This window comes from Pezoporus flaviventris, unplaced genomic scaffold, assembly GCF_033815535.1.
Source record: "Pezoporus flaviventris isolate CSIRO_AGI_PZ_B2104156 unplaced genomic scaffold, CSIRO_AGI_Pfla_v1 ptg000071l, whole genome shotgun sequence".
Classification (NCBI taxonomy): Eukaryota; Metazoa; Chordata; class Aves; order Psittaciformes; family Psittacidae; genus Pezoporus; species Pezoporus flaviventris.
Genome location: NW_026892619.1, coordinates 622,522 through 647,603, shown reverse-complemented (window position 1 = coordinate 647,603; position 25,082 = coordinate 622,522). Strand labels below are relative to the sequence as shown.

Genomic DNA, 25,082 nt, shown 5'->3' with positions numbered 1-25,082 from the left:
GAGCAGATCCAGATGTGGCTCCAGAGACGCTTCCGAAGGCAGCAGGGATGAGGCTCAAACGCTGCCCCAGCCTCCTCTTCCTCAGCACTGCCTGCACAAGGCTCTGTCCCAAAGGGGTCAAGGGAAGCACCACATCCCATCACACTGCTCCGAGGGGGAGCAGCGCGGCTCTGCTCTGCCAGCTCCATCCTGCCCAGGAGGTGCGAGGAGAGGAGGGACACGACACTGGCAAGAGTCCTCCGGTCAGTTCAGTTCTATGGGAGAGGGGCTGAGGTTCCCCTCAGCCTCAAACCAAATCCGAGTCTATGGAATAGCTTGGACAGTGCTGCCTCTTCCGTAGTGTGATGCCAGTGCTCGCACAGGTACCGCTGAATGCTTGCGGCAGGAAAAAGAAAGGAAAAACCCCCAGAAATACCCCTTCCCCCCCCAGAACAACCCCAAACTGGACTCCGTGGGGCAGGGCTGCGCCAGGCCGGCGCTACCCGATCCGGATTTGGCCGGAGTACATGGTGAGCAGCACCATGATGGTGAAGCCTGTCAGCAGCCCCGCGTTCTGGATGGCAAAGGTGATGAGCGCGCTCCCACTGTGCTCGTCCTCCCGGCTCACCTCGTTCATCTCAGGGAACTGCGGACAGGAGGGAGGGTGGCAGAGATGGGGATATGCTCCAGGAATGCAGAGCCCGGGATGTGCTCCAGGAATGCAGAGCCCGGGATGTGCTCCAGGAATGCAGAGCCCGGGATGTGCTCCAGGAATGCAGAGCCCAGGATGTGCTCTGGGACGACAGAGCGCAGTGCAAGCAGCATCCATGCTGACAGGACACAGCACCCCCCGTGCTCCCGGTGCCCGAGGGCAGCCGGTGCAAGCCCCAGCCGGGCTCAGCACTCACCATGTCAGCCAGCGCGATGTAGAGGAACATCCCCCCCGCCAGAGCGAAGATCCAGTTGGCAGAGAAGTGGCTGCCGGCCACGATGCCAAAGGCCAGCCCCACGTAGCAGCAGCAGGCGGAGAGGAAGTTGAAGAAGAGCGCCTGGCGGATGCTCATGCCCGCGTTGAGCAGGATCACAAAGTCCCCTGCGGGAGCAGAGCGCAGCGGGGTCAGGAGGGAGCACAGCCAGCGCCTGCTTCAGCCCCAGGCCAGGCGCTGCAATGTGGCTGTTGAGCCCCAAAGCAGAGCCCGTGTGCCCCTCCTGGAGCGGGAGCTTTGGGCTGGGTGGGTTTCCTTCCCATGGCTCCATCTGCCTTTTAAATCTCAGCCCTCACCGCGGCGGCTCTATTCCTAGAGACCCATCCCACCCCTTTGTCCCAGTGAACACCCGGGAGGAGCAGATCCGAGGGGACCCTTCCCCTGCGGATGCACGTACCCAGCTCATGCGGGAACTCCTCGCACAGGATGGCCACAGAGGTGCTGATGCCCTGGAAGACGGAGACGGTGAAGGAGGCTCCGATGGCCAGCCCGTCGATGAAGTTGTGGAGCCCGTCGCTGAGGGTGATCATCCAGGCCAGGGTGCCGATGTCGGAGTAGCGCACCTCCTTCAGCCAGTAGCACGCGCTCTGCGAGGCCTGCAGGTCCTGCACAGCACCCGGCGCTCAGCACCCGCAGCCCCCTCTGCACGCTGCACCCGCGCCGCCGCTTGCCACCCCCAGCACTTTGCCATAGGGATGCATACGGCTGGACCGGATGATCCCTCCCCGCCCCATCGGTGCTGTGCGCATCGGGGTCCAAACCTGCTCTCTTCCCATGCTCTGCCCCCCAGCCCCACGCGAGTGGCACGAACCTGGACCGAGAGGGAGCCCACCCCAACCTTCTCGTCGCCGGGGGGGCTCTTGCCGTCCCGCTCGCTGCTCACGGGGGGGATCATGTGGTCCAGGTCCCCATTCTGCAGCTTCTCCGTGACCCCCTCCTCCTGGTCCTTCTTGGAGGGCAGAGCCTCGGGGCCATAGTGGCTGTGCCCGTGGTGGTGCTGTGGGACAAGGGGGGGCAATGGATGTCAGCCACGTCTCCCACCCGAGCCGGACTCCTTTGGGCCCTGCCCAGCCTCACCTGGTCCTTCTGCTTCAGCAGCATCTTCAGCACCTTCTCTGTGAAGAAGAAGAGGTAGAAGCCCCCGAACACCACGGCAGACTTGGACATGTAATAATCCTCCTGCGGGTTGAACCCGAACGCCTGCGGGGACGGGGACAGCTCTGAGCAGCAGCCCCGGCCCCAGCGCCTCGGGGCAGCCCTGCCGGGCCCTGACCTCCCTCAGCAGCAGCTGCCCTGGGGACAAGCTCCCGATGCCTTTGTGCCCCTTCCATCTCCCTTGCTCCCAGCAAACGCTGGGCCCCGTGGGTGCACGCCCTGTGCGCGGCGGGGATGCTAACGCAGGTTAAGGCAGGAGGGACCTGCCTGCAGGGCTGCCAAGGGCAGGAAAGGCCTTGGAGCAGCCCAGAGGCGATTCCCGTCCCCAGAGGGGCACAGCAGCAGCTCCAGTGCCCTCCCAAGGGGCTCCCAGCCTCCGTACCTCGCTGCGGGCTCCCTCCGACGGCAGCGAGCGCCCAGGGAGAGAGAAAGAGCCCCCAAGAGCCAGGAGAGGAGCGAGCCCGCGGCCCTCAGCCTACCTCGGGAATGAGCTGGAAGAGGGCGTTGGAGTAGAGAGTTCCAATCGCCAGAGCTATGAAGTAGAGGAGCAGCCGCTTGTAAAAGGTCTTCTTCATGAAGGGCACGACGCTGGCTCCCACCAGCGAGCAGAGGGAGATGACGGTGACGCAGAGGAACCCGAACCCCCAGACTGCGGCAGGGCCAAACCCCCCCCGGCCAAGCGGAGCACGGGAGCGGTGGGGGCAAGGGCAGGGAGGGGGGGATCCGGGGGAAGGGGAGGAGAGAAGAGGACATTGGTTAGTGATTGCTGCTTCATTGCTGTGGGGGGACCGGGGCCGGCGGCTGCGGAGCAGCGCTTCGGGAAGCAGCCGCGGCACAAGCGGCCGGGAGGGAGCTGAGCTCCGGCGACGCTGCCAAGCCCCTGCGGGACCGGGGCGGCCGCTCCAGCACCAGCGAGCCCCCGGTGCCCCCCGCGCCCCGCACGCTCCATCCTGCTCCCGCAGCGCCGCCAGGCTGGAGCGTGGCCGGGGGCAAATACACGGTGGCAGTTCTGGAGCTGAGCAGGAGCCTGGGAAAACCACACGGATCCGGGGGCTTGGTGCCCAACAGGAGGGCAAAGCCCAGCAGAGCCGAGGGCGCTCTGCTCCTGCACCCTGAGCACAGGGCTCAAGGGAGACTGGATCCATCTCGGAGCCCTGTGAAGCCTCCTGGACCAGGAGGGGCGAGGAAGCCCCCATGATTTGCGGGGCCCAGGGCATTGGTTCAGCTCCAGAAGCACGCAATTACAACACAATTACTCTGCAATGTGTCCATCGGCCCATCGGAGCACCAGGGAACCTCGTGGGAGCCTAAATCCGTGTGGGAACGTCAGCCTCGTAAACAAGAGAGGGGTAAAAGGAAGGCACTGGGAAAGGTGCTGCTTCCCTGGGCTCTCACACCGATGCTTGCGCCCAGCTCAGCCCCCGCAGCAATGGCGCTGAGCACGTCCCTCCAGGGGTTCAGAGCTGCGGAGCAGACCCAGCCCATGGGGCCCTGCAGGGCCGAGGAGCGCAGGGGATGCAGCGTCCCCAGCTCGGGTCCTGCTCCAGCCGCGGGGCAGCAGCACCGGGGGGACCTGGAGCTGCGGGAGTGAGGCCACGGAGCTGCTGCGAGGGCTGGAGCAGCTCTGCTCTGGAGCCAGGCTGAGAGAGCTGGGCTGGGTCAGCCTGGAGAAGAGAAGGCTCCTGAAGGGGAGGCCTGAGAGCAGCTCCAGTGCCTGAAGGGGCTCCCCCAGCACAAAGAGCCCTGGATGCTGAGGGTTTCCTGGTGCTCGGAGGGGCGGGAAGAGCCTGCGGAGCCCCGGAGCAGCCTGAGCCTGAGCGGTTGGAGGGGGCGGGCGGAGCGGGGCAGGCGCCAGGGCCGGGACGTGGAGCGCACCTCTGGGATGAGCTGGAAGAGCGCGTTAGAGAGCAGCGAGCCGATGGAGAGCGCCACGAAAAACGGGAGCACGCGGCCGAAAACGGGCTTCCCGGCACAGGGCACGATGAGGACGCCGAGCAGAGCGGCCACGTTAATCATGGACACGCTGAGGAAACCAAAGCCCCACGCTGCGGAACGACAAGAGACCGGGGCCAGACATTACCGGGGCTCCGGGCGCGGGGCACGGGGACAACCGGCTCCGGCTCCTCCATCCCTGCTCCGGGGGCTCCGGTGCGGACGCGGTCACGGACACTGCTCAGGGCAGGGGGAACGGAGCCACCAGGACACCTGGAAGAGCCTCACGGCACGGGGGCAGGCAGCGCTGAGCCCGATCCCACACCGCGGGCACCGTCAGCGCTTGGCTGCATGGGAGCTCGTGTGGTGGAGGCCAATTCCCCCCTCCCCGCCCCTGAAGGCTCATCCTGCGCCCAGCTCCCCGCTCTCCCTGTGCGACCGGGCCCAAGCCCACGCTGCGCTTCCGTGCCGAGGGAATCCCGTGGGGACACGGAACCGGCGCAGGGGAGCCGTGCCCTGACCCCCCCTTACCCTCGGCCGCGCTGGGCCTGCTCTCCTCCGCCTGCTCGCCCTCATCGCGCTCGGCGGCCCCGGGCCCGGCCCCGCAGGCGCCGCTCTCCAGCTGCTGCAGGATCGCGGGGCAGAGCCCCTGGAGCTCGCGGGGCCCCACGGCCGAGCCCGCGCTCAGGTTGTGCAGGGCGAAGAGCTCCCCGGAGCTGAGGCACTGCGGAGGCAGGGAAGGGGTCGGGATGAGCCCGCGCAGCCCCACGGGAGCGCCGGGCGCTGCTGAGCCCTGCTCTTACCCGGGACAGGTTCCCCCGCGGCGCCGAGGCGTTGCCGGGCCCCAGGCCCACGTCCAGGCGGGTCAGCAGCGCCTTGAGCTGCGCCAGGCTCAGGGTCCCGCTCTCCCCATAGCGCTGGAGCAGGTCCCGCAGGAAGGAGGCTGCCGAGAGCCCCGAGCCCGCGGTGTCAGCGCCCGCCCGCGCCGGGCACCGCAGGAGACAGAGCAGCGTGAGCAGGAGCCGGCACCAGCGCCCGGCGCGGGGCATCGCGGAGCCTCGGGGGGGCTGCAAGAGAAGGCACAAACTGCAGTGAGCGTCGGTGTCCCCACAGCCCCCAGCTCCTCTGCCCCACAGCCCCATAATGATGGGAGATCCCTGCCCCACAGCCCCATAATGATGGGAGATCCCTGCCCCACAGCCCCGTAATGATGGGAGATCCCTGCCCCACAGCCCTGTAATGATGGGAGATCCCTGCCCCACAGCCCCGTAATGATGGGAGATCCCTGCCCCACAGCCCCGTAATGATGGGAGATCCCTGCCCCACAGCCCCGTAATGATGGGAGATCCCTGCCCCACAGCCCCGTAATGATGGGAGATCCCTGCCCCACAGCCCCATAACGATGGGAGATCCCTGCCCCACAGCCCCATAACGATGGGAGATCCCTGCCCCACAGCCCCGTAATGATGGGAGATCCCTGCCCCACAGCCCCGTAATGATGGGAGATCCCTGCCCCACAGCCCCGTAATGATGGGAGATCCCTGCCCCACAGCCCCGTAATGATGGGAGATCCCTGCCCCACAGCCCCGTAATGATGGGAGATCCCTGCCCCACAGCCCCGTAATGATGGTAGATCCCTGTCCCACAGCCCGATTCCCCACAGCCCTATCCGATGGCAGATCCCTGCCCCACAGCCACATAATAATAGCAGGTCCCTGCCCCACAGCCCCATCCGATGGCAGGTCCCTGCCCCACAGCACCATCCGATGGCAGGTCCCTGCCCCACAGCACCATCCGATGGCAGGTCCCTGCCCCACACCAGCCTCATGCAGGGCCGGGAGCACCCAGCCCCGGCACCTTCTCCCCCGTGCTCCTCCGGCACCCGGATCCAATCTCAGCTCTCCACTCCCCGGCGGTGCCGGGGGCTCTGGGGCTCCCGGGGGCTCTCCAGCCCCACAGCACCTCGGGATCCCCGCAGAGCGACCCCACGCAGGGATCCCGCACCCCAGCCCCAGCCCAGCTCCATGGGGTGAGGTCTCACAGGGGTCGCGGCCGCTTCGGCGCCCCGCCAGGTCCCCTCTGTGCCCCCAGGGCCGGGCCGTGCGCGCACGCAGGGCGGCACCTCCATAGGGGTGCACTTTAACCCCGGTAATCGCAAGGAGCCGCGCAGGGATCGATGCAAGGGGACGGAGGCTGCGGGAACCCGGCTGCACCCGCACGCCCCGCACGTCCCCACGGGGCAGCGCCCGGAGCCGGGTGGGACCCGTGAGGGCAGCGGGAACCACGGACCCTGCGCTGGCAGCACCGGGGACACCGAGACCCCAGCGGGGTGTGCGCTGGGGACACCCCTCGGTAACAGCGCAGGGGGGGCCCGGGGCCGTGCCCAGGACACGGCCAAGAACGGAGCCGGGGATTGTTCCCAAACAACCCGGAGCTGCCAGGACCCGGCCGGGCCCCGCTCCCCTTCCAGGACCCCGCATTCCTGCGGGCTCAGCGCCGCTCTGGCACCTTTGGCCGGGGGGGCTCCGGCCGCCTCCTGCCGAGCTTTAAGCGCGGAGGCTTTGGTTTAACCCCTCCCGTCCCGTCCCGTCCCGTCCCGCAGCGCCGGCACCCGCGGGCTCTGCCCCTCCAGCGGCCCCCGACGCCTCCGCCACGGGGAGGGCCCGCATGGGGCACGGAACGGGCCGGGATGAAGGAGCCCAAAGCCCCTTCCACCGGAGCAGGGTGCTCCAAGCCCCGCGTCCAACCGGCCTTGAGCACTGCCAGGGATGGGGCAACTCTTCCCGGGATGGGGCACACGCAGGGGCTGGCGCTCAGCCCACGGTGACAAAGGCCCGTCCTGGAGCCGCCCCATGCCGGGACGGGGTCGGTCCCTGCTCATCCCCATCCCCGCATCCTTCCTCCCGCTGCAGCGCCCCGCTTACCCCAGCCGGGACCCCGCTTCCACCCGGCGGCCTCGCCAAGGGCAGGAAGCGCTTGCGCTGCACGCGCTCCACCGGGAGCATCCCTTGGGAAGGGGCCGGCTCCCAGAGGAGCAGCCCCGGAGCCATCCCCACCCCGCTCCCGCCTCCTGCCCCGCTTCACCCCAGGGCCCTTCCCCTTCCCACATCCCGCGGGGTCACTTCCCAGCACCCATCGATCCTCGCTGCCCCCCCCCACTCCTGCCCCATCCCGTAACAGGCCCCAGAGCGGTGCCAAGCCCCACGGACGGGTCCTGTGCGCACAAACGGGGGCTCCCTCGCAACAAACTGGGTTCACCCCATAAACTGCGCTCCCCACCCCCAAACTGCGCTCCCCACCCCATAACAAGCTCCCACCCGACACAAACTGGGGCCCCCACTCCCCTGCCCCAAACGCGCTCCTAGAGCTTGCACCAGCGGCGCCAGGCCCTGCGCCTGTGTTCCCCTGCCCCACATCCCCCCATTGCCTGCACCTACGCCCTCACCCGGCCCCAGACCCCGTGGGCAGTCCCAAAGCGAGCCCCAGAGCCGCTGCCCATGCGGGTCCCAGACCCCACAGACCGGCCCTAGCGCCCTCAGCGGCTCCCTGCGTCCCTCCCCGCATCCTTCCCCCATCCCCGTCTCCATCCCGGGGCTCCGGGCCCGCTCCCGCTCCGCTCCCCGCCGCCCCCCCCGCGGTCCCCGTCCCCGGGTCCCCGCCGCCCCCCGTTCCCACCCCTCCTGTTCCCCCCCATTACCCGTTCCCGTTCCCATCCCGTTCCGTCCCTACCTCCCTCCGGTCCGTCCCGCTCCGCTCCGCTGGGTCGTGGCGGCGCAGGGCGCACGCTCGGCCGGCGGCACGGGGAGCGCTCCCATTGGCCAGCGCCCGCGCAAGCCACGCCCCCTCCCGCTGCATCGCTGCGCAGCGCCCGGCGCCGGGGGCGCGATTGGGAGGGGGAGCCCCATGGAGCACCCCACAGAACACCCCATGGACCCTATAGAGCACCCCATAGACCCCATACAGCACCCATGGACCCCACAGAGCACCCCATGGACCCTATAGAGCACCCTACAGAACACCCCATGGACCCTATAGAGCACCCCATAGAACACCCCATAGACACCATAGAGCACATCATAGAGAACCCCATAGACTCCATCGAGCACCCTATGGACCCCATAGACCTCATAGAGCACCCCACAGAGAACCCCATAGAGCACCATATGGACCCCATGGAATACCCCATAGAGCACCCTATGGACCATATAGAGCACCCCATGGAGCCCATCCCCAGGGCATGGAGCACCCCATGAAGCCCTCCCCCTGACCCCCCTCCGGGGTACAGGACACCAGCAGCCACCCCCCAGGCATCCTCTGGGGGCACAGAACATCCCTCAGGTCCCTCTGGGGGGGACCAGGGCACCCCACGGACGCCCCTGACACCTCTGGGGGCACCGACTCCCCCCTGCCCCACACTGCACCCCCTGCGCCGGGGCAGGGCGAGCGCTGCCAAAGTCCATGGGGCCGGCAAATAAAGGGCGATGGGCGACGGTCAATGATTAACGTGGGCGCGGGGGCTGCGGTGCCCCAGGCCCTGCAGCGTCCCCTTCCCCGTGCCCTCCAGCCCCGAACAGAGGGGTCCGGGTGTCCCTGGGAGCCCCCAGACCCCGGCACCAGGAGGCACCGGTGCCAGCAACGCCTTTATTGCAGTGAACTGAAACCGTGGGCACAGCAGGGCAAGAACCGGGTCCTGTCCGCTCTGGTCTGCGTTAAAAGGGAGGGGAGAGGCTCCTGCCCCCTCCGACCCTGCCCCTCCTGCACAAGTGGGGGTAAAGGCAAAACCCAAGTGATCCGAGCGGCTGCAACGGCTTCAGACTGAGAGGTCCCAACCGCGGCGCAGCAGCGAACTCCAAGGAGGTTTTTCCCTTGGGAATGGGAGCCGCGCCAGCACAGAGCACATGGGATCAGATCCCTCCTTGGGAAAGCAGCGACTCCTCCAGGACGGCGCCAGCAGGAGCCGGGCTTCCCGAAACGGGAGCTCGGAGAAGCAAAGGAAAACTGGAACCTGGCAGCTGAGCCCAGGGCAGGGCAAGGAACCAGGCGAACCCCCCCCCGAGCCCTTGGATTCGCACCCATGGGGGGTGCGGGGATGAGGTCCCTGCGCCCTCCCAGTGCCGGAGCCTGGGGCTCGGTCTGGTTCCACCCCATGGAGAGGAGCCCCAGGAGCCCGCTGGTGCCAGCCCGGGTCCGAGCATCCCTGAAAGCAACAAAACCCAAGCCCAGGAAGCGGGAGCAGAACGGAACCAGGGACTAAAGCAGGGCCGGGAGGGCAGCGGCGCGGCGCCGGCTCACAGGAAGAAGAGCTTGTCACAGAGCTGGGCGCTGGGCTCGCGGTGCAGGATGTGTCCCGACAGGAACGCCAGCTTGTGCGCGTAGCGGCAGGGCGCGGGGACGCGCACGGTGCCCGGCCAGTTCCAATACAGGTGGCAGAGCTTGAACGTGAGCCTGGGCACGGCGCGGGGTCGTGGTGAAGCCGCAGGGATGCGGGGGCACGACCGGGGTGCCCAAGGAGGGCACCAAGGGGGGCTCAAGGCCGGGGGGGATGCAGGGAGCCAGTCCCTACCTCTGTATGTGCTCGGGGCTGAGGCTGGCCGTGTTGAGCAGGCAGATGTAGCGCGTGGGGATGCTGCAGCCCTGCCGTGAATGATGGGCCAGCAAGAAGAAATCCTGCCTGCGGGAAGGGAAGGGAAGGGAAAGGGGGTGTGCAGGGGAGTGCGGCTGCCCCATCCCCGGCTGTGCTCAAGGCCAGGTTGGATGCACCCTGCCCCAGTGGAAGGGGTCCCTGCCCGTGGCGGAACCGGACGAGCCTTAAGGTCCCTTCCAACACAGCCCATCCCATGCAAGGATTCCTATGGACAGGGTTTCTATGGAGGGGTCTTTGCCCTCCTCAGTGCCTCCTGCACCCCTCTGGTGCCGGCCGCGGCCACTCACCACTGGGAGCTGGTAACCGTGTGGTCAAGGACGGTGCCCGGCGGAGGGGCCGCGAGCTGCTCGGCCACCGGCACGTACAGGTTGGTGCTGTGCTGCTTCTGCACCACCAGCACCGCCAGCCCCGGCTCGTAGCTCTCGAAGGTGTCGAAGCACTTCTGCAGCTGCGGGATCTCGTAGCGGAGCACGGTGTCGAGCTGGCTGTCAGACACCCCGTCCCGGAACACCACGATCTTCCGCGGCAGGCAGTGGTTCATCTGCGAGCAGGGAGCACAGACACCAGGCATGGGATGGGCAGGCTGGGGTGACCAGGCCCTGCTGAGGAGCTGGGACTCATGGCTGTGAATTCATTGCCTCCCAGCTCCATGGACAGCCCCGGATGCGCCCAGAGCCAGGGCCTGGGGACCACAAACCTGCCCCTTCCCATGGAACCCGGCCTGGGTTGGGGTTGAAGGGACCTTAAAGCTCCTCCAGCTCCAAGCCCTGCCACGGGCAGGGACCCCTTCCACTGGAGCAGCTTGCTCCAAGCCCCTGTGTCCAACGTGGCCTTGAGCACTGCCAGGGATGGGGCAGCCACAGCTTCTCTGGGCACCCTGTGCCAGCGCCTCAGCACCCTCACAGGGAAGCTTCTGCCTCAGAGCTCATCTCATCTCCCCTCGGGCAGGTTAAAGCCATTCCCCTTGGCCTGTCCCTGCAGGCCCTTGTCCCAAGCCCCCCTCCAGCTTTTCCAGGCTGTTCCTCCCCCAGCTGCAGTGGGAAGAATCCCCAGGGAAGATCCTGCCCCCCCCACAGCTCAAGGCGCTTTCCTCCCGCTGGGACCTGGCTCTTCCCAGTGCAAGCGGATCCCGGCGGGAAGCTCCCACATTCCCGATAAGGCAGCGGCTCCCTGGGCTCTGCACTGGGCCTGGGCTGCCCGGGGCTCGCAGGGGAGGTTCCAGCCCCGGCTCAGCCTCACCTCATGGAAGTGCTGGAGGGCATCGGCCAGGCAGAGCCGGAGGCTGTCGGCGATCTCCTGGTTCGGCATCTGGAAAACCACCCTGGAATACCACCTGGTGAGGACTCTGCGGGCGGAGCAGGACCAGCGTCAGGCCCTGCCGCTTCCCTCCCCAGCCAAAGTCCTCCGGGACACGGAGCACCCCAGCCACCGCAAACCCTGTGCCGAGCCGGGGACAGCTTCAGCTCTGCCCCGTTCCCGGTTATCCCAGTGCGGGACCCCCCCGTGTTCCCAGGGTGGAGTGGGAGGCAAGCTGCCCCCCGCCAGGCCTCACGCACTGGTTCATGCTGGCCACAAAGCCGATGACGGAGCGCATCCCTTTCCTGTGGTTGTGGTAGACATCCATGCCGATGACCATCAGCTGCTTCTGCCGTGGGGGAACGGAGAAGGAAGGCGGGGATCAGGGCTAAGTCAGGCAATTCCCTGCCCGGACCCCTCCAGCTGCAAGGGGGACGGCACAGCCAGAACAGAGCCCCCAGCTCCTGCTCCGTGCCCTGTCCCCAGCGGGAAGCCCGTGCCCAACACCTCGTGCCAGGGCCCCGTTCCCAGCGGGTTTTGCCTTACCAGGGGGATGTCGACCCCCCAGAGCTCGCCCCCCAGCTTGCAGTTCATCTGCAGCAGCACTTTCTGCACCACGCTGCGCAGCTTCCCCGGCTGCCCGCTCAGCGTCTGCGCGTTGATCACCTGCGGACGGGGGGGAAGCAGGGAAAAGCGAGGCTGGAGGCGCCGGGCGCTTCCCAGCCCCAGCCCCTGAGCCCCCGGCGTACCTGGGAGGGCACGGGGCACTGCACGCAGCACAGCTTCTTGACGGCTGCATAGAGATCCTCCCGGCTGCCCGAGATGATGCACAGCAGGATCTGCACCCTCTCCTGCCGGGAATCGCAGCCGGAGCGGGAATCGGGTGCCCAAGGGATGCGCAACCCCCCCCAGCATCCAGCTGCCTCCCTCCGGGCCCCGTCCCCACCTCACTGCTCAGCATGCTCCGGATGCTCCTGGCGTAGGTCTCGATGCGGTCGTCCTTCAGCTCCACCAGCGCGGGGCGGCCCACGCGCATCCCGATGGGGCCGCACGCGCTCTCCATGGCAGCCACCAGGTCCTTGGCCAGGTTCTGCAGGCGCTTGGGGTACATCAGGAGCCAGTAATTCATGGAGATCTAAGGCGGGAGGCAAGGGCAGAATGGGGCTCGGGGCCGCGGCTGCTGAACCATCGGCTCCCAGGGCAACGTGGGAGAGGGGAAGCATCCCGAGAGGGACCCGGAGGAGCCCCAGCGTCCCACTCCTACAGCCTCCAGCTGCGCCAGGAGGAGGTGGGAAGGCACCCGGCTGCAGCGCAATGCCAGCACTAACAAGGGAAGGGATCTGGCTCCGAGGAGCTCCGGCGGGAGCCGGGATGGCAGCAGGGGGAAGCCATGCCCGGCCTCCAGAGCCGGGGGCGTTGGTGCCGCGGCTGCGGCAGGGGCTCACCGCCGAGATGGAGGCTTCCCTCACGACCACCTTGCTCCAGCTCAGGTCCTCACAGGGGGTGAAGGAGCCGTGGCGCAGGTTGATCCTCTCCATGGGCAGCACCCGGCCCTCGGTCTAAGGGAGGAGGAAGCCGTGGTGCTGCCGTGCCGCTGCCGCGCCGCTGCCGCGGGGCACCCCGGGACCCTCACCCTGTGGATGTCGGGGGCGAGGTACAGCCCCCAGCGGTGCAGCTCCTGCGAGGCCTCGGCGCTGTGGCGGATGCGGTGCAGGAGGCTGCTGAGGCGCAGGTAGTGCTGCTGCGGGCTCTGCAGCATCGCCCCCATCACGTCCTGCAGCAGGAACAGCCCCGGCTGCAGGGGGGGGGGCTCGGTGCACCCCCAGCAGCCCCAGCCCGGGGGTCCCCCTCCACAGAACCAAACCCCACACTGGTCTGGGTTGGAAGCGACCTCATCCAGTTCCAACCCGGCTCCCAGCATGCTCTGACCTTCAGCATCCGACTGTCCTTCCTCATGTCAGGAATCCCGGTCATGAAGGTGAGCTCTGGCACGAGCAGGACCAAGTCCAAGCAGCGCTGCGGGGATGGGGACCGGCACTCAGCACCCCAAGGACGGTGCCAGCCCCTTCTCGCCCAGCCCTGGGCAGGGCAGGGGCTGGAGGAGCCATGGGGCTCCATGTCCACTCCCCAGCTCCGCATCCCTGGCTCACCTTCCCCTCCGGGGTCAGCTTTTCCTTCGGCCGATGGACGAGCAGCGGCTGCTCCAGCTCCTTGATGGTGATCCCATAGGTTTTGCTGGAAAAGCAGCACCAGGCGAGATGCTCCGGCTCCCCCACGCGGGGCTCCCCAGGCCCTCCCTCCAACACAGGCTCTGCTCCCAAGGGACGCCCCGTCCGGCCCTACCTGTAGTAGCTGACGAAGGTGACGTCCTCGCCGCTGGCCAGGGTGAAGGTGTCCTGGGGGGTCTTGCTCCAGTCGATGTCGTCGAGGCGGTAGGTGCGGTTGTTGTAGCGGGTGATGACCACGCTGCCCACCAGCTGCTTCACGCACTCCTCCTGGAAGCTGCCCGGGCTCTGCTTGTAGATGCTGTGCCTGGGGGGCAGGAGGAGCTCGGGGGGATGCTCCAGGGCCACGCGAGCCCCACGTCAAACCGCTGCTGCCCCACAGCCATCGGCGGTGCCACCATCGCTGGTGCCTGCGGCCGGCGGTGCCCTCACCCAGGCCAGCCCCGCGGCTGCAGGAAAACCTCCCTCATCCCTAAGGCCCCCCAGGGCTCCTCTGGGATCCCCCCCTCCTCTCACATGAAGTTCAGGACGGACTCGCTGCGGATCACTTTATGGATGGCATCGACCAAGAGGAAGAGGCCCCCGTCCTTCTTCCGGATGCTGACAGCGTATCCTGGCCAAATCTGCAGCCTGTGCCCGGAGCAGAAGATGCCCAACGGTGCCTGGGTTAAAGCTGGAGCTCTGAGGTCACCCATCCCAGCCCGCTGCTATGGGGCACAGGGATGGCCCCGGCCAGGAGGAGGTGCCCAGCACCCACCTGTAATGCTGTAACATGGTGGCCTGGGTGGGCTCAAAGAAGTTTCTCCCCACAAGCTGCATATCCAACATCCTCATCACCCTGGCGAGGAAAAGCAGGATGGGCCCAGGCTTGGTGGGGAGGAGGAAGAGGAGGGTCTGGGCCATCGCTCACCTCCGGAACACCACGTTGTAAAAGGGGATGCAGAGATCGGAGCTGGGCTCCAGGACCTTGGTGATCTGGATGCTGATGGTGACCTCCTCCCCGTCGCTCCTCCTCTGAACCTTCAGGGTGACGAGCTGCGGGCAGGATGGGTGATGTGGGTGCTCTCCTTCCCCCACATGGGCTGCAGGCCCCAGGCCGCCCCGAGCAAGCCCAGCACGGGTCGCGTGGCCCCTCACCTGCGGGAGCTGGATGGGCAGGAAGAGGATGAAGCCATCGAAGGCCATCACGTCCCCCAGCACGGCCCGGTGCTCCTTCAGCATGGCCAAGCGCACGCTCCTGCACTCCACCTGGGGGCTGCGGGGAGGCAGCGCCTGCTCTCCCTGCACCCCTCGAACCCTGCTCCGGACCCCACAGACCCTCGAGGGGCAAAGCCCGGAGCCCATTGCCGAGCGCTGCCGCGGCCGCTCCACGCAGTGGCTATGGGGATGCAGGGAGCAAGAGGGAGCCCCCGCGCCGGTACCTGAAGGTGACGTGGTACTGGAACACGGCTTCGTTCTGGCACTGGATGCTCACGGAGTTCAGCCCCAGAGCCAGGGCTGTGCCCTTCGGTGCCGCCTTCACCCCTGGTGCCCTTGGCGAGATGGGAAGAGGCAGCGTGAGCCCGGTGCTGCCCAGACCCCCGGCTGCGGCTGGACCTTGCCGATGCTTCACTTACGCTCTGCTGGCGGCGGCGGGGGCCGGAGGGAGGCGCTGGGGCGCCGGTGGGCTCAGGGTGGGTGCAGAAGCGGCGCTGGGCACCCCTTGGGCCGGCGCGGGGGCTCCTCTGCCAGGGGGAGCAGGTGGCGCGTCCCCTCTGCCCCGCCACAGCACCCTGCGTGCGCACAGAGCTCAGCCTGCACCCCGGGACCCCAACCCCCTTGTGCTGACCCCCCCACGCACAGCACCCCCTGCTCTGCCCCACGGCCAGGAGCCTGGAGGGGCTCCAACGCCCGGGTTTGGTGGCCAGCACTGACTGAGCCATGGGGGGTCCCCATCCTGCTGCCCCCGGGGCTGGGCTAAAGCCATCAGAGGGCTCAGAGGTAGAATCCCAAAGAGAATCGAGCAGGGTGGGGAGGAGCTTTCAGCTGCTCCAGTCCAACCCTCACCGCAGCACTGCCAAGGCCACGGCTGGCCCACGGCACTGAGGGGGTGTGAACCCCTGCAGGGACAGTGCCTGCAGCCCTGCCCTGGGCAGCCTGGTCCAATGCCTGAGCACCCTCTGGGGCAGGAATTGATCCTCAGCTCCATCTAAACCTGCCCTGGTGCAGCTTGAGGCCGTTTCCCCTCGTCCCATCCCTTGGGAGCAGGGCCCAGCCCCTCCTGGCTCCATCCTCCTGTCAGGAAGTTGTAGGCAGCCATCAGGTCCCCCCTGAGCCTTCTCTTCTCCATCTGCACCCCCCGGTCCCTCAGCCCCTCCCCACGTCCAGGCCCTGCTCCAGCCCCGTTCCCTTCCCGATGCCTCCCTCGCAGTGAGGGCCCAGAGCCGCGCACAGGCCCCGACCCGCGCCCCCCCCGTGCCCAGCGCAGGGCCCGGGCCCGGTCCCGGCCGCTCGGTGCCGCAGGGACTCACCGCCCGCGGGCCGGCAGCGCCGCCGCCACGTGATCACCGCGGGGCGCGGGGCTGAGAGCGGATGGAGGCCGAGGCCCCGGTCCCGCTCCCGGTCCCGGTCCCCAGCGGGCCCCGCCGCGGGGCTCCATGCTCAGCCCCTGCAGCAGGGAGCAGAGCGAGGGCTCGGCCGGCCCGGGCGGCGGCAGGCGCTGAGCTCGGCCCGCCAGGCCCCGCAGCCTGCCCGGAGCGGAGGGACCGGGACCGGGACCGGGACCGGGACCGGGACCCGGGGGGAACCGCGGCGGCTCCATGGCGCAGCCCTCGAGCCCCGCCGCCCCGACCACGCTGGCGGGAAAGCTCTGCGCAGGCGCGGCCCGCCCACCGCGTGGCTCCGCCCCTTCGCACCGCCCAGCACCGCGGACAGCGCCAGGAGGGGCGGGGCCTAAAGGGGGCGGAGTCAAGGAACGGGGGTGGGGTCAAACGGGATTGAGGGTACAGCGGGATTTGGTGGGGGTACATTGGGATTGGGAATTAATAAATAGGGATTTGGGGGCGTGAATTTGGGGTTAAGAGGGAAATAAACTGGGGTTTGGGAGTATACTGGGATTTGGGGTAAAAAAGGTGAGATTTGGGAGGTACATCGGGATTTGGGGTAAAGACGTGGAGATTTGGGAAGTATACTAGGATTTGGGGCAAAAAAGTTGAGATTTGGGAGGTATATTGGGATTTGGCGTAAGAAAGGTGAGATCTGGGAGTTATATTGGGATTTGGGAGGTATACTGGGATTTGGGGTAAAGAAGTGGAGATTTGGGAGGTATATTGGGATTTGGGGTAAAAAAAGATGAGATCTGGGAGGTATATTGGGATAGGAGGTAAATAAATTGAGATTTGTGATAAGGAAATGAGGACGTGGTGGTACAATAGGATTGGGAAGGGTGAATTGGGATTCGGGGGGGCAACAGCAGGGGCAAAGGGCAGCCGCAGTCCCACTCCCTGCCCACCGGCGCTGCCTGGGGGGCATCCAGGGGGGATTCAGCTCCGCGACATCACCCTTGGGTGATGCTGGACCCCCCCGGCTCTCCCCATGGCGAGGAAGCAGCGCAGGCTGTGACCCCCATGGGCAGGATGAGACGGAACAGCCCGAAATGGGCAAACCCAGGGGTTTATTCCACATTTGTCCCCAGGCGCGGGCAGGGGCACAGCAGGGTCCTGCACCCCCGGAGCTGCGCGGGGGGGGACCAGGGGCTGCAGCGGCCCCAACCAGCCCCATGGGCCCCCCCAGCTCCCTCTGCGCTACCGGTGCCGGTGCTCGAGCAGCGCCTCGAAGTCCGGGGAGCAAACGAGCTTGTGCTTGACGTGGCCCAGGACCATCATCTCCCCGGTGCGGCCGTCCCCGATGCCCACCGACACCAGCTCCTGGGCCCGGCGAGAACCACCCATGAGCATCCCAATGGGAAACCCATCAGGCACTGGGGGGGGGGGGGGGGGGGAAGCATCCCCCTGGAGCCCCCGCACGCTGGTGACAACAGCAGGGTCCTTCCCTGCTGCCCTCACTGGGATGGGCTGCAAAGGGCATCACCAGCACCACCCTGCCAGCTCCCCATGGGGCTCAGCCCCACACCTTGTACCTGCAGGAAGGAGCAGGGGGTGCCCATGGTCACGTCCAGGGTCACTTTGCCCAGCACCAGCTGCACCTTCCCTGACTTGCGGACCAGCAGCTTCCCCACTTGTCCCTCGGGGAGGTCGCTCAGGGTGCACGTGTTCTCTGCCTGCCTCAGCTCCTGCGGGGACACGGGACAGGGACCTCATCCCAGCCTCCCCTCTGCCATGTCAAAGCCTTTCCCCTCGTCCCAAGCCCCTCCCCAGGTTTCCTGCAGCCCCTTCAGGCACTGGAGCTGCTCTGAGGTTCCCCTTCTCTTCCCCAGGCTGACCCAGCCCCGCTCTCTCAGCCTGGCTCCAGGACAGAGCTGTTCCGTGGCCTCCTCTGGCCTCTCTCCACGAGCTCCAGGTCCCTCCCAGCGGTGCCCGCAGCCCCTACCTGGCTCTTGTCCTGCTTGCCCAGCAGCCCTGGTGCGTCCTCGCCGTGCAGGTCGGGGCGCGCGGGTTTGGTGTCGTGGCTGGGGGGCTGCCCCGGCAGCGTGTCCGGGAGCTGCAGGAACAGCAGCTCCTCCTCGGCCGAGAGCCGCAGGCGCTGCAGCAGCTCCGACACCGGCACGTCCCGGGGGAAGCCGGGGGGGGCCCTGCTGGGCGCGGGCCGGGGGGGGGCCTCATCGCAGGGCTCCTCCTTCACTGCACAGGGAGAGGAGGGGTGGGTACAGGGAAAGGAAAGGGGGGCAGCCCCACACCCCCCTCAGTCCATAGAGCCCTGCAACGGGTTGGGTTCAAGCTCCTCCAGCTCCAACGCCTGCCACAGACAGGGACCTTCCACTGGAGCAGGGCGCTCCAAGCCCCATCCAACCTGGCCTTGAGCACTGCCAGGGATGGGGATGCAGCTCAGGCACTCACTGATGGCTCATGGGGAGCTCCTCGGAACCAACACCCCCGAGTTCCCCTTGGTGATTCCCAGCTCCCCCCAACTCACCCTTCACCGCCGATGGGTCCAGCTCCATCTTCTCCTCCTTGGGGCCGGGCACCCAGGGCTCAGCATCCTCCTGCTCGCCCGACTCCTCCTTGAAGAGCCAGCCCGAGTGGGCCAGGGGCAGCTGCACCGGCTTGTTCCGGATGTCGTTCTTCAGCCCTGGGTCATCCAGGAACTGCGGGCACGGCAGCAGGGATGCTCAGCGCTGTCCCACCGGCACCAAACTCCCCCACACCCCGGCCCCACTCACATCATCCTTCTGCAGCATCCGCAGGATCTGTTTTGTCTCCTCGTCCGTCTCCCTCTTCTCCTTCTTGATGTTGATGATGTGGGAAGGACCAAAGTCTGACATATCCACGGTCTTGTCCCAGGAGCCTGCTGGGGACCAGGAACCAGCGCCGGGGTGAGCCCGGAGCAGGGCAGGACCCCCCAGATGAAGAGGAGCAGCTCCTTTACCTTTCTTCTTCATCATTTCAGCAGGGCCCTGCTCGAAGATGGAGTGGGACTGGATGACCGCGGGCCGGCCCCGGCCCCGGCCGTGCCCATCGCGCTGCCGCTCCCGCTCCTTCTTCTCCTTCTTGACCGAGGTTTCCTCCCTGGGCCTGGGGAGCACGGAGGGGGGGGGGAGTCAGCACCCCCACGGCCGCGGGGCCCTGCTCCATCCATCACCGCCATGGATGAAGCCGGGGCACTTACTCCTCCTTGATCTTCCTGCTGATGATGTTGGGGGTGAAGGTTTTCTGCGGCGAGAGCAGGGCTCGGTCACTGCAGGGCCCCGGGCAGGGCAGAAACCACCCCGGCCCCGGGGCTGCGGGAGGCGGCGGCGGGGACCGGGCCGTGCCCCGCACCCAGCGCTCCCCGGCACCGCTCCGCATCCCCCCCATCGCGGTCCCCGTCACCCGCAGGGACCCCAAGGGGCAGGTTTGGGGTTCCCCCTCCCCCCCCGGTTCTCACCTTCTTGACGCCGCCCAGGGTGAGGTCTCGGGAGCGGATGGAGGGCAGGCGGCCGGGGGTGACGGGGGGGGCCCCGGGCCGCCTCCCCAGCAGCCCCCGTGCCCCCGGCAGCCCCGGGCGCAGGCTGGGCCCGGAGCCCGCGTCGCCAGAGCCCCCCTCCGCCATCCTCGGCCTGCGGGGGGACAGGTGGAGAGGGGCACCCCCAAACAGAGCCCATCCCATAGCCCTCACACTGCCCCCCCCAAACACAGCCCATCCCATAGCCCTCACACTGCCCCCCCAAACACAGCCCATCCCATAGCCCTCACACTGCCCCCCCCAAACAGAGCCCATCCCATAGCCCTCACACTGCCCCCCAAAACACAGCCCATCCCATAGCCCTCACACTGCCCCCCCCAAACAGAGCCCATCCCATAGCCCTCACACTGCCCCCCCAAACACAGCCCATCCCATAACCCTCACACTGCCCCCCCAAACACAGCCCATCCCATAGCCCTCACACTGCCCCCCCAAACACAGCCCATCCCATAACCCTCACACTGCCCCCCCAAACAGAGCCCATCCCATAGCCCTCACACTGCCCCCCCAAACACAGCCCATCCCATAGCCCTCACACTGCCCCCCCCAAACACAGCCCATCCCATACCCCTCACACTGCCCCCCCAAACAGAGCCCATCCCATAGCCCTCACACTGCCCCCCCAAACACAGCCCGCTCCTATCCCTCACCCCATGGGGCTCAGCCCCCTCGATCCTCCCGCACCCCTTCCCCACGCTGCTCAGACCCCCAGAGCCCCCCCCAACCCCCCCATGGGGCTCACCCCCGATCAGGGCCCCCTCGCCCCCCCCCCATGGGGCTCACCCCCCCATGCCCCCCGTACCCGCACCACGCCGCCCCTTACCCGGCCCGGGCAGCCACGGGCTCACGTCCGCACCACGCATGCGCGCAGCGCGACGAGCGTGTCCGTTGTGGCGCCGTCTCCGCCATCTTTATTAAGGGCAGCCATGTTCGCCAGTGATCCGCCATCTTTGTGCTGGGCACTACGCTGCCCTGTGTGACAGCGGCGGCGCCATCTTTGTAGCGGGCAGAGCCCCGCCGTGGGGCGCTGTGCAATGGGGACGCGCACACAATGGGGGGCACACACACAGTGGGGACGAGTTTGGGGTCACCTCGCATCATTTGAATCCCATGGGGTGCCGGGCTGCCGACACCCCCTAACCCCCTGCCCCACACACGGGCACCCCACACACCCATGGACCCGGTAGGCAACGAGGTTTTTGGGGTGCTCCCCCCCAGATAAACCTGGTTCTGCAGCACAGGCGGCCCCTGCATCCTCCCCCCCATCAAACCCGGGGGCCGCAGGCCGGGGGGGTGCCGGGGGGCTCCAACACCCCCATAGCCCCTGCACCCCCCATGGGTGCGTTGGGGTGTCCCGGCTGTGCCATGGGCTCAGCCCCCCCCTCCACCCCCAGCCTGCGCCCACAGCGCGGAGCCGCTGCCCCCATCCCTCGCTGACGCCGCTCGCAGCCATTGGCGAACGGGCTCGGTCCTGCCCCCCCCGCCGCTCACAGGCACCGGTTTCGCCTCTCTTTTGGGGTTCGCCCCCCCCCCTCCGCCTCCCCCCCCCCCCCCCATCGGTCTCATTCCCTCTCCCTCCTCTGGAGGGTGCGCGCTGCTCCCGAGCTGCCGGGGAGGATCCCGGGCGCAGCAGCCGCAGGCAGCACCGCGGCACCGCCGGGTACCGCGGCCGCGCTCCCCCCGTGCCTGCCCTGCGCTGCCCCCCCAGCGGCACCGCACCGCGTCCCCGCAGCCCCCGGCACGGACAGGTACGGGCCGGCTCGGGAGCGCGATTCCCAGCGGGAACTGGAGGAGGGGCTGCCTGGGGGCCGCGGGGTGCGTGGATGGGGCCGCGGGGTGCGTGGATGGGGCCGCGGGGTGCGTGGATGGGGCCGCGGGGTGCGTGGATGGGGATGCGGAGGCACGGGCACATCGCGGTGTGCCCGCAGAGAGCCCGCTTGGCCGCTGCCAGGCACCCAAATGGGGCATTGGGGTGGCACCGGTGTCCCCAGAGCGGTGACCTTCTGCTGGTGTGGGGTGACACCAGCCTGGGGGGGTTTGGTGGGTGCCGAGCACTGGGGGAGGCTGGGGGGGGGGGGGCTGTGGGTGGCTGGAGCGTGGGGGGGCTGCGCCCGTGGGTGCTGAGCGGTGTTGGCACCAGTGATGGTGATGATGGTGGTGATGGTGGTGATGCCGTGCAGCGACGCGGGGGGGGCTGCGGACTGTTGGTACTCCGGCTGTGGGTGCCCCTGGACACGGGTGTACATGGGGGGCAGCCCCATGGTGCCAGGCATCGATGGGTGCCCGCCTCAGCGTGGCACGGCTCCTTTGCTGGGGTGCGAAGCGGGGGGCACCCACCCCAGCAACCACCCCATAGCTCGGTGCCACCGCTGGCACCTGCTACACCCACGGACCCCCCACCCTTGGGTGAGAACCCCCCCCATGGCGTAGGGGGGGAAGCGCAGCGCCAGCCAAGGGGAAACTGAGGCAGGGAGCGCCCGCGGGCCGGGGCAGAGGCGGATCCAGGCTCTCCTCCCGCACCGCTCCCCGCTCCCATCCCTCCCTCCGCTCCCCTTGTTTTTCTTTCCCCACCCGGTGTTGAGCAAACCCCGAAACAGGCGCTGGCGTCGAGCCGGGGCCCCGCGGCACCCGGGCGGGCTCGTTCCCGGCTCCCCGCTGCCTATTCCTGGCTGCCGGCTGCCGTTTCCCTCCCCGGTGCCATCTGCTCTGCCGCGGGCCCCCGGCTGCGGGCGGGCGGCAGCTGCCGCCGTGGGCTGCGGTCGCCCCCGGTTGCGTTCGGCACCCCCAGAGCAACCCCCGCGTGTCCCGCAGGAGCCCCGCACCTCCTCCGGCCATGGAGCTGCTTTCCACCCCCAAGAACATCGAGATCAACAACATCACCTGCGACTCCTTCCGCATCTCCTGGGCGATGGAGAAGGGGGACCTGGAGAGGGTCACCCACTACTTCATCGACCTCAACAAGAAGGAGAACAAGAACTCCAACAAGTTCAAGCACCGGGTGAGCCGGGGTGGGGGGGGACTCGGGGGTCCCGTTTAGGTCGAGGAGATGGGGCTGGGGGGGGGGGGAGCAGCGTTTGTGCTCACTCCAGTGCCGAATTGGGGTCAAATCCTCCCTTGGGACACGGTGGAGGAGACCGGGATGGGGACCGAGGTGCCACCAAGCCCCCAAGGCCCCGCGAAGCCGCTCACGCTCCCCTTCCGCATGGCTGCGAGTCACTCACTCGGGCCGGTTTTAGCAGCGCCGTTGCCAGGGTGATGCTATTTAATGTTTAACATTATTTTTTTCCTCCCTCCTCCCCGGTAATAAAGGGGGGGGAATGGGGGGGGGATTATTCCTTTTTTTTCCCCTGTGTCTCCTGACTTCAGCATCCGCCGTTGCCACAGAAACAGCTCTGCACTGCGGTGATGCTCCCTGGCCTCTTGACACCACGAGATGATGCTGGGAGCAGGGGTCCCCAAGACACCCCCTTGGTTGGGAGAAGCTGAGTCCCCATCCCAGCAGCACTCGGGATTGGGAAGGGGTAGGGAGGGAAGAGGGGGGGGTGTGAGATGAAATCCTGACCCTCAGCCCTTTGGCACAGGATGTCCCCACCAAGCTGGTGGCCAAGGCGGTGCCGCTGCCCATGACGGTGCGGGGCCACTGGTTCCTGAGCCCCCGCACCGAGTACAGCGTGGCGGTGCAGACGGCCGTGAAGCAGAGCGATGGCGAGTACCTGGTGTCCGGCTGGAGCGAGACGGTGGAGTTCTGCACCGGGGGTGAGCGGAGGCGTTCCCGGGGCTGGGATCCAGGAGCCGGGAGCACGGGGGCGATGCCAGGAGCTTGCACAAGCCGGGGCCGGTTGGAGCGGCAGCTGATGAGTGGGAAGCAGGAGGTGTGGGGAATGGGAGCTGCGGGGTGGGATGGGATGGGAGGGGCTGGGCTGCCGAAGGAGGGGGGGGGGGGGGGGATTCACCCCGATGTCCCCATCCCCAGACTATGCCAAGGAGCATCTGGCCCAGCTGCAGGAGAAAGCGGAGCTGATCGCCGGGCGCATGCTGCGCTTCTCCGTCTTCTACCGCAACCAGCACAAGGAGTATTTCCAGCACGTCAGGTACCCCCATTCCCAGCTGCTCCCCCCCCCCCCCCCCCCGGACACCCACTCCCCACCGGGGCTGCATCTCTGACCTCTGTGTGTGTCCCCGTGTGCCCCCCCTGCTCCCCGCACGCAGGATGCACTGCGGGAACGTGATGAAGCCGTCGCTGAAGGACAACAGCGGCAGCCACGGCTCCCCCACCAGCGGGATGCTGCACGGCATCTTCTTCAGCTGCAACACCGAGTTCAACACCGGGCAGCCCCCCCAGGACTCGCCCTACGGCCGGTACCGCTTCCAGATCCCAGCCCAGCGCCTCTTCAACCCCAACACCAACCTCTACTTCGCGGACTTCTACTGCATGTACACCGCCTACCACTACGTCGTGCTGGTCCTGGCGCCCAAAGGCTCCTCCGGGGATCTCTTCTGCAGGGAGCGCCTGCCCCAGCTGGACATTTCCTCCAACAAGTTCCTGACGTGCTGCGTGGAGGAGGGCGAGCTGGTGTACCGCCATGCCCAGGACAGCATCCTGGAGCTCATATACACCGAGCCGGTGGACCTCAGCCTCGGCGTGCTGGGGGAGATCAGCGGCCACCAGCTCATGAGCCTCTCCACCGCCAACGCCAAAAAGGACCCCAGCTGCAAGACGTGCAACATCAGCGTGGGGCGCTAAGGGGGGGCCTCGGGCAGGGCCGGCCGGGGGCACGGACCCATGGATGCTGCTGGGGGAAGGACGCGGATGGGCCTGCGGAACCCGGCCCGCGGCAGCAGGGAGCTGGTGGGATGCTCGCCCGGTGCTGAGGCAGAGCCTGGGCCGCTCAGCGGGAGGAAGCCTTCGTCTCCTGGACCGGCCGACCAGCACCATCCTCGCATCGTGAGCCCCGCGCTCTGCCCGCCTCTGCGCATCCTCTGCGGGACCCCCATCCCCTCCAGCATCCCTTTACCCCCCACCCCACGGGGTTCGTCGGAGAGGCTGGAAAACACCCCCCTTCCCAGTCCTGGACTGCGCCCGGGGATGGAGGAGTGCTGGGGCAGGGACCCCCGCTTTGGGGCACCGGTTTGGGGTGCGGGGCGGCACCGCCGCGTCCCCCCTTGGTGTCGTGCTGTGTTCACTCTCCGCTCTACCCGTCCCCATGGCAGCCGGAGGAGCCCGGGTGGGGGAGCAGAGCTGCCCCCCCCTCGCCCTGTGTCCCCCCCCTCTTTCTGCAGCCCCCCGCATGAGCCGTCGGCAGCATGGCCCCCGCGGGCTCCCCTCTCTGTGTACCCCCTGCACGCTGTTCCGGTGGGACACAACCACCTCCCCGTCCCGAGCATCCCTGTGCTGTGCTGGCGCTGTATCAATAAACTGTGCGGTCACCCCGGCCGTGTCCCGCGCCTCTGTCCCTGCTCCAGCCCCGGGGGTGCTCCGGAGGGGAGGGACAGGGTGGGGAGGGGGGACCGGGAGGTGCTGTGATAGCAATGGGCACCCTCCTGCTCTCACCAGCCGCAAGAGCACGGTTTTGACACCGCATCGCCCATCACTGCAAACCCTGCTGGATGAGAGGCCCCGGCGCCCATCACTTCCCATCCGGGCTGCGGGTGAGGAGCAGCCCCGTTCCCCCACCGCAGGCGCCATCACATGAAGGACGAAGGAGGAGATGCGCGAGGGAGCGCGTGCTGCATCCCACCATCCATCTGCGGCAGGCGGCAGCGCAC

General features: G+C 67.9%; 5 protein-coding genes across 8 annotated transcripts; 2 read left to right on the top strand and 3 right to left on the bottom strand.

Annotated features, from left to right (window-relative positions):
* Positions 1-311: 311 nt before the first annotated feature.
* On the bottom strand, positions 312-5,185 carry SLC39A14 (solute carrier family 39 member 14). Of its 3 annotated transcripts, none has more exons than XM_061472615.1 (8): positions 4,856-5,185; positions 4,584-4,776; positions 3,996-4,165; positions 2,043-2,165; positions 1,777-1,962; positions 1,363-1,414; positions 888-1,072; positions 312-625 (listed from the first exon to the last, which is right to left on the bottom strand). In XM_061472615.1, the coding sequence occupies exons 1-8, from the start codon at positions 5,099-5,101 to the stop codon at positions 479-481; spliced, it is 1,302 nt and encodes a 433-aa protein (XP_061328599.1). In that variant the 5' UTR covers positions 5,102-5,185; the 3' UTR covers positions 312-478. The 3 variants fall into 3 exon arrangements, with proteins under 3 accessions (XP_061328599.1, XP_061328598.1, XP_061328600.1); XM_061472614.1 differs by having other exon boundaries at positions 1,363-1,570; positions 4,856-5,178; XM_061472616.1 differs by lacking the exon at positions 3,996-4,165 and adding an exon at positions 2,600-2,769 and having other exon boundaries at positions 1,363-1,570; positions 4,856-5,178.
* Positions 5,186-9,312: 4,127 nt separating this feature from the next.
* Positions 9,313-16,017, bottom strand: PIWIL2 (piwi like RNA-mediated gene silencing 2). Its single transcript, XM_061472557.1, has 20 exons — positions 15,728-16,017; positions 14,834-14,989; positions 14,639-14,749; positions 14,355-14,472; positions 14,128-14,252; positions 13,975-14,055; positions 13,734-13,847; positions 13,336-13,524; positions 13,143-13,227; positions 12,922-13,008; positions 12,626-12,766; positions 12,438-12,551; positions 11,939-12,127; positions 11,742-11,843; positions 11,539-11,658; positions 11,253-11,341; positions 10,936-11,041; positions 9,984-10,237; positions 9,616-9,723; positions 9,313-9,497 (listed from the first exon to the last, which is right to left on the bottom strand). Exons 1-20 carry the CDS (start codon positions 16,015-16,017, stop codon positions 9,341-9,343), a joined length of 2,736 nt encoding a protein of 911 aa, XP_061328541.1. The 3' UTR covers positions 9,313-9,340.
* Positions 16,018-16,982: 965 nt separating this feature from the next.
* POLR3D (RNA polymerase III subunit D) lies at positions 16,983-20,256 on the bottom strand. 2 transcript variants are annotated; one of them, XM_061472612.1, is made up of 9 exons: positions 20,140-20,256; positions 19,239-19,410; positions 18,981-19,024; positions 18,741-18,886; positions 18,535-18,662; positions 18,288-18,459; positions 17,745-17,995; positions 17,335-17,487; positions 16,983-17,122 (listed from the first exon to the last, which is right to left on the bottom strand). In XM_061472612.1, exons 1-9 carry the CDS (start codon positions 20,223-20,225, stop codon positions 17,000-17,002), a joined length of 1,275 nt encoding a protein of 424 aa, XP_061328596.1. In that variant the 5' UTR covers positions 20,226-20,256; the 3' UTR covers positions 16,983-16,999. The 2 variants fall into 2 exon arrangements, with proteins under 2 accessions (XP_061328596.1, XP_061328597.1); XM_061472613.1 differs by having other exon boundaries at positions 18,535-18,659.
* Positions 20,257-20,873: 617 nt separating this feature from the next.
* Positions 20,874-24,064, top strand: PHYHIP (phytanoyl-CoA 2-hydroxylase interacting protein). The gene is made up of 5 exons (XM_061472610.1): positions 20,874-21,064; positions 22,128-22,314; positions 22,898-23,072; positions 23,290-23,407; positions 23,526-24,064. The coding sequence occupies exons 2-5, from the start codon at positions 22,150-22,152 to the stop codon at positions 24,058-24,060; spliced, it is 993 nt and encodes a 330-aa protein (XP_061328594.1). The 5' UTR covers positions 20,874-21,064; positions 22,128-22,149; the 3' UTR covers positions 24,061-24,064.
* A 35-nt stretch (positions 24,065-24,099) lies between these two features.
* On the top strand, positions 24,100-24,840 carry LOC133279130 (uncharacterized). The gene has a single exon (XM_061472556.1). It carries the CDS (start codon positions 24,100-24,102, stop codon positions 24,838-24,840), a length of 741 nt encoding a protein of 246 aa, XP_061328540.1.
* Positions 24,841-25,082: the final 242 nt, after the last annotated feature.

What these genes read in the sequence shown, in the direction of transcription:
- SLC39A14 (XM_061472614.1), bottom strand. Translation starts at nt 5,101, where the DNA reads ATGCCCCGCGCCGGGCGCTGGTGCCGGCTCCTGCTCACGCTGCTCTGT. An exon ending in TGCTGAAGCAGAAGGACCAG is followed by an intron (nt 1,963 to 2,042) that starts GTGAGGCTGGGC and finishes CTTGTCCCACAG; the next exon opens with CACCACCACGGGCACAGCCA. An exon ending in GGAGTTCCCGCATGAGCTGG is followed by an intron (nt 1,073 to 1,362) that starts GTACGTGCATCC and finishes CTGCTCCCGCAG; the next exon opens with GGGACTTTGTGATCCTGCTC.
- PIWIL2 (XM_061472557.1), bottom strand. Translation starts at nt 16,017, where the DNA reads ATGGAGCCGCCGCGGTTCCCCCCGGGTCCCGGTCCCGGTCCCGGTCCC. An exon ending in TGCCCATCCAGCTCCCGCAG is followed by an intron (nt 14,253 to 14,354) that starts GTGAGGGGCCAC and finishes TCCTGCCCGCAG; the next exon opens with CTCGTCACCCTGAAGGTTCA. An exon ending in AGTGCCCCGTGCCCTCCCAG is followed by an intron (nt 11,659 to 11,741) that starts GTACGCCGGGGG and finishes CCCCGTCCGCAG; the next exon opens with GTGATCAACGCGCAGACGCT.
- POLR3D (XM_061472612.1), bottom strand. Translation starts at nt 20,225, where the DNA reads ATGGCGGAGACGGCGCCACAACGGACACGCTCGTCGCGCTGCGCGCAT. An exon ending in CCCGTGGCTGCCCGGGCCGG is followed by an intron (nt 19,411 to 20,139) that starts GTAAGGGGCGGC and finishes GTCCCCCCGCAG; the next exon opens with GCCGAGGATGGCGGAGGGGG. An exon ending in GCAAGCAGGACAAGAGCCAG is followed by an intron (nt 17,488 to 17,744) that starts GTAGGGGCTGCG and finishes GTGTCCCCGCAG; the next exon opens with GAGCTGAGGCAGGCAGAGAA.
- PHYHIP (XM_061472610.1), top strand. Translation starts at nt 22,150, where the DNA reads ATGGAGCTGCTTTCCACCCCCAAGAACATCGAGATCAACAACATCACC. An exon ending in GGTGGAGTTCTGCACCGGGG is followed by an intron (nt 23,073 to 23,289) that starts GTGAGCGGAGGC and finishes CCCCATCCCCAG; the next exon opens with ACTATGCCAAGGAGCATCTG. An exon ending in GAGTATTTCCAGCACGTCAG is followed by an intron (nt 23,408 to 23,525) that starts GTACCCCCATTC and finishes CCCCGCACGCAG; the next exon opens with GATGCACTGCGGGAACGTGA.
- LOC133279130 (XM_061472556.1), top strand. Translation starts at nt 24,100, where the DNA reads ATGGATGCTGCTGGGGGAAGGACGCGGATGGGCCTGCGGAACCCGGCC.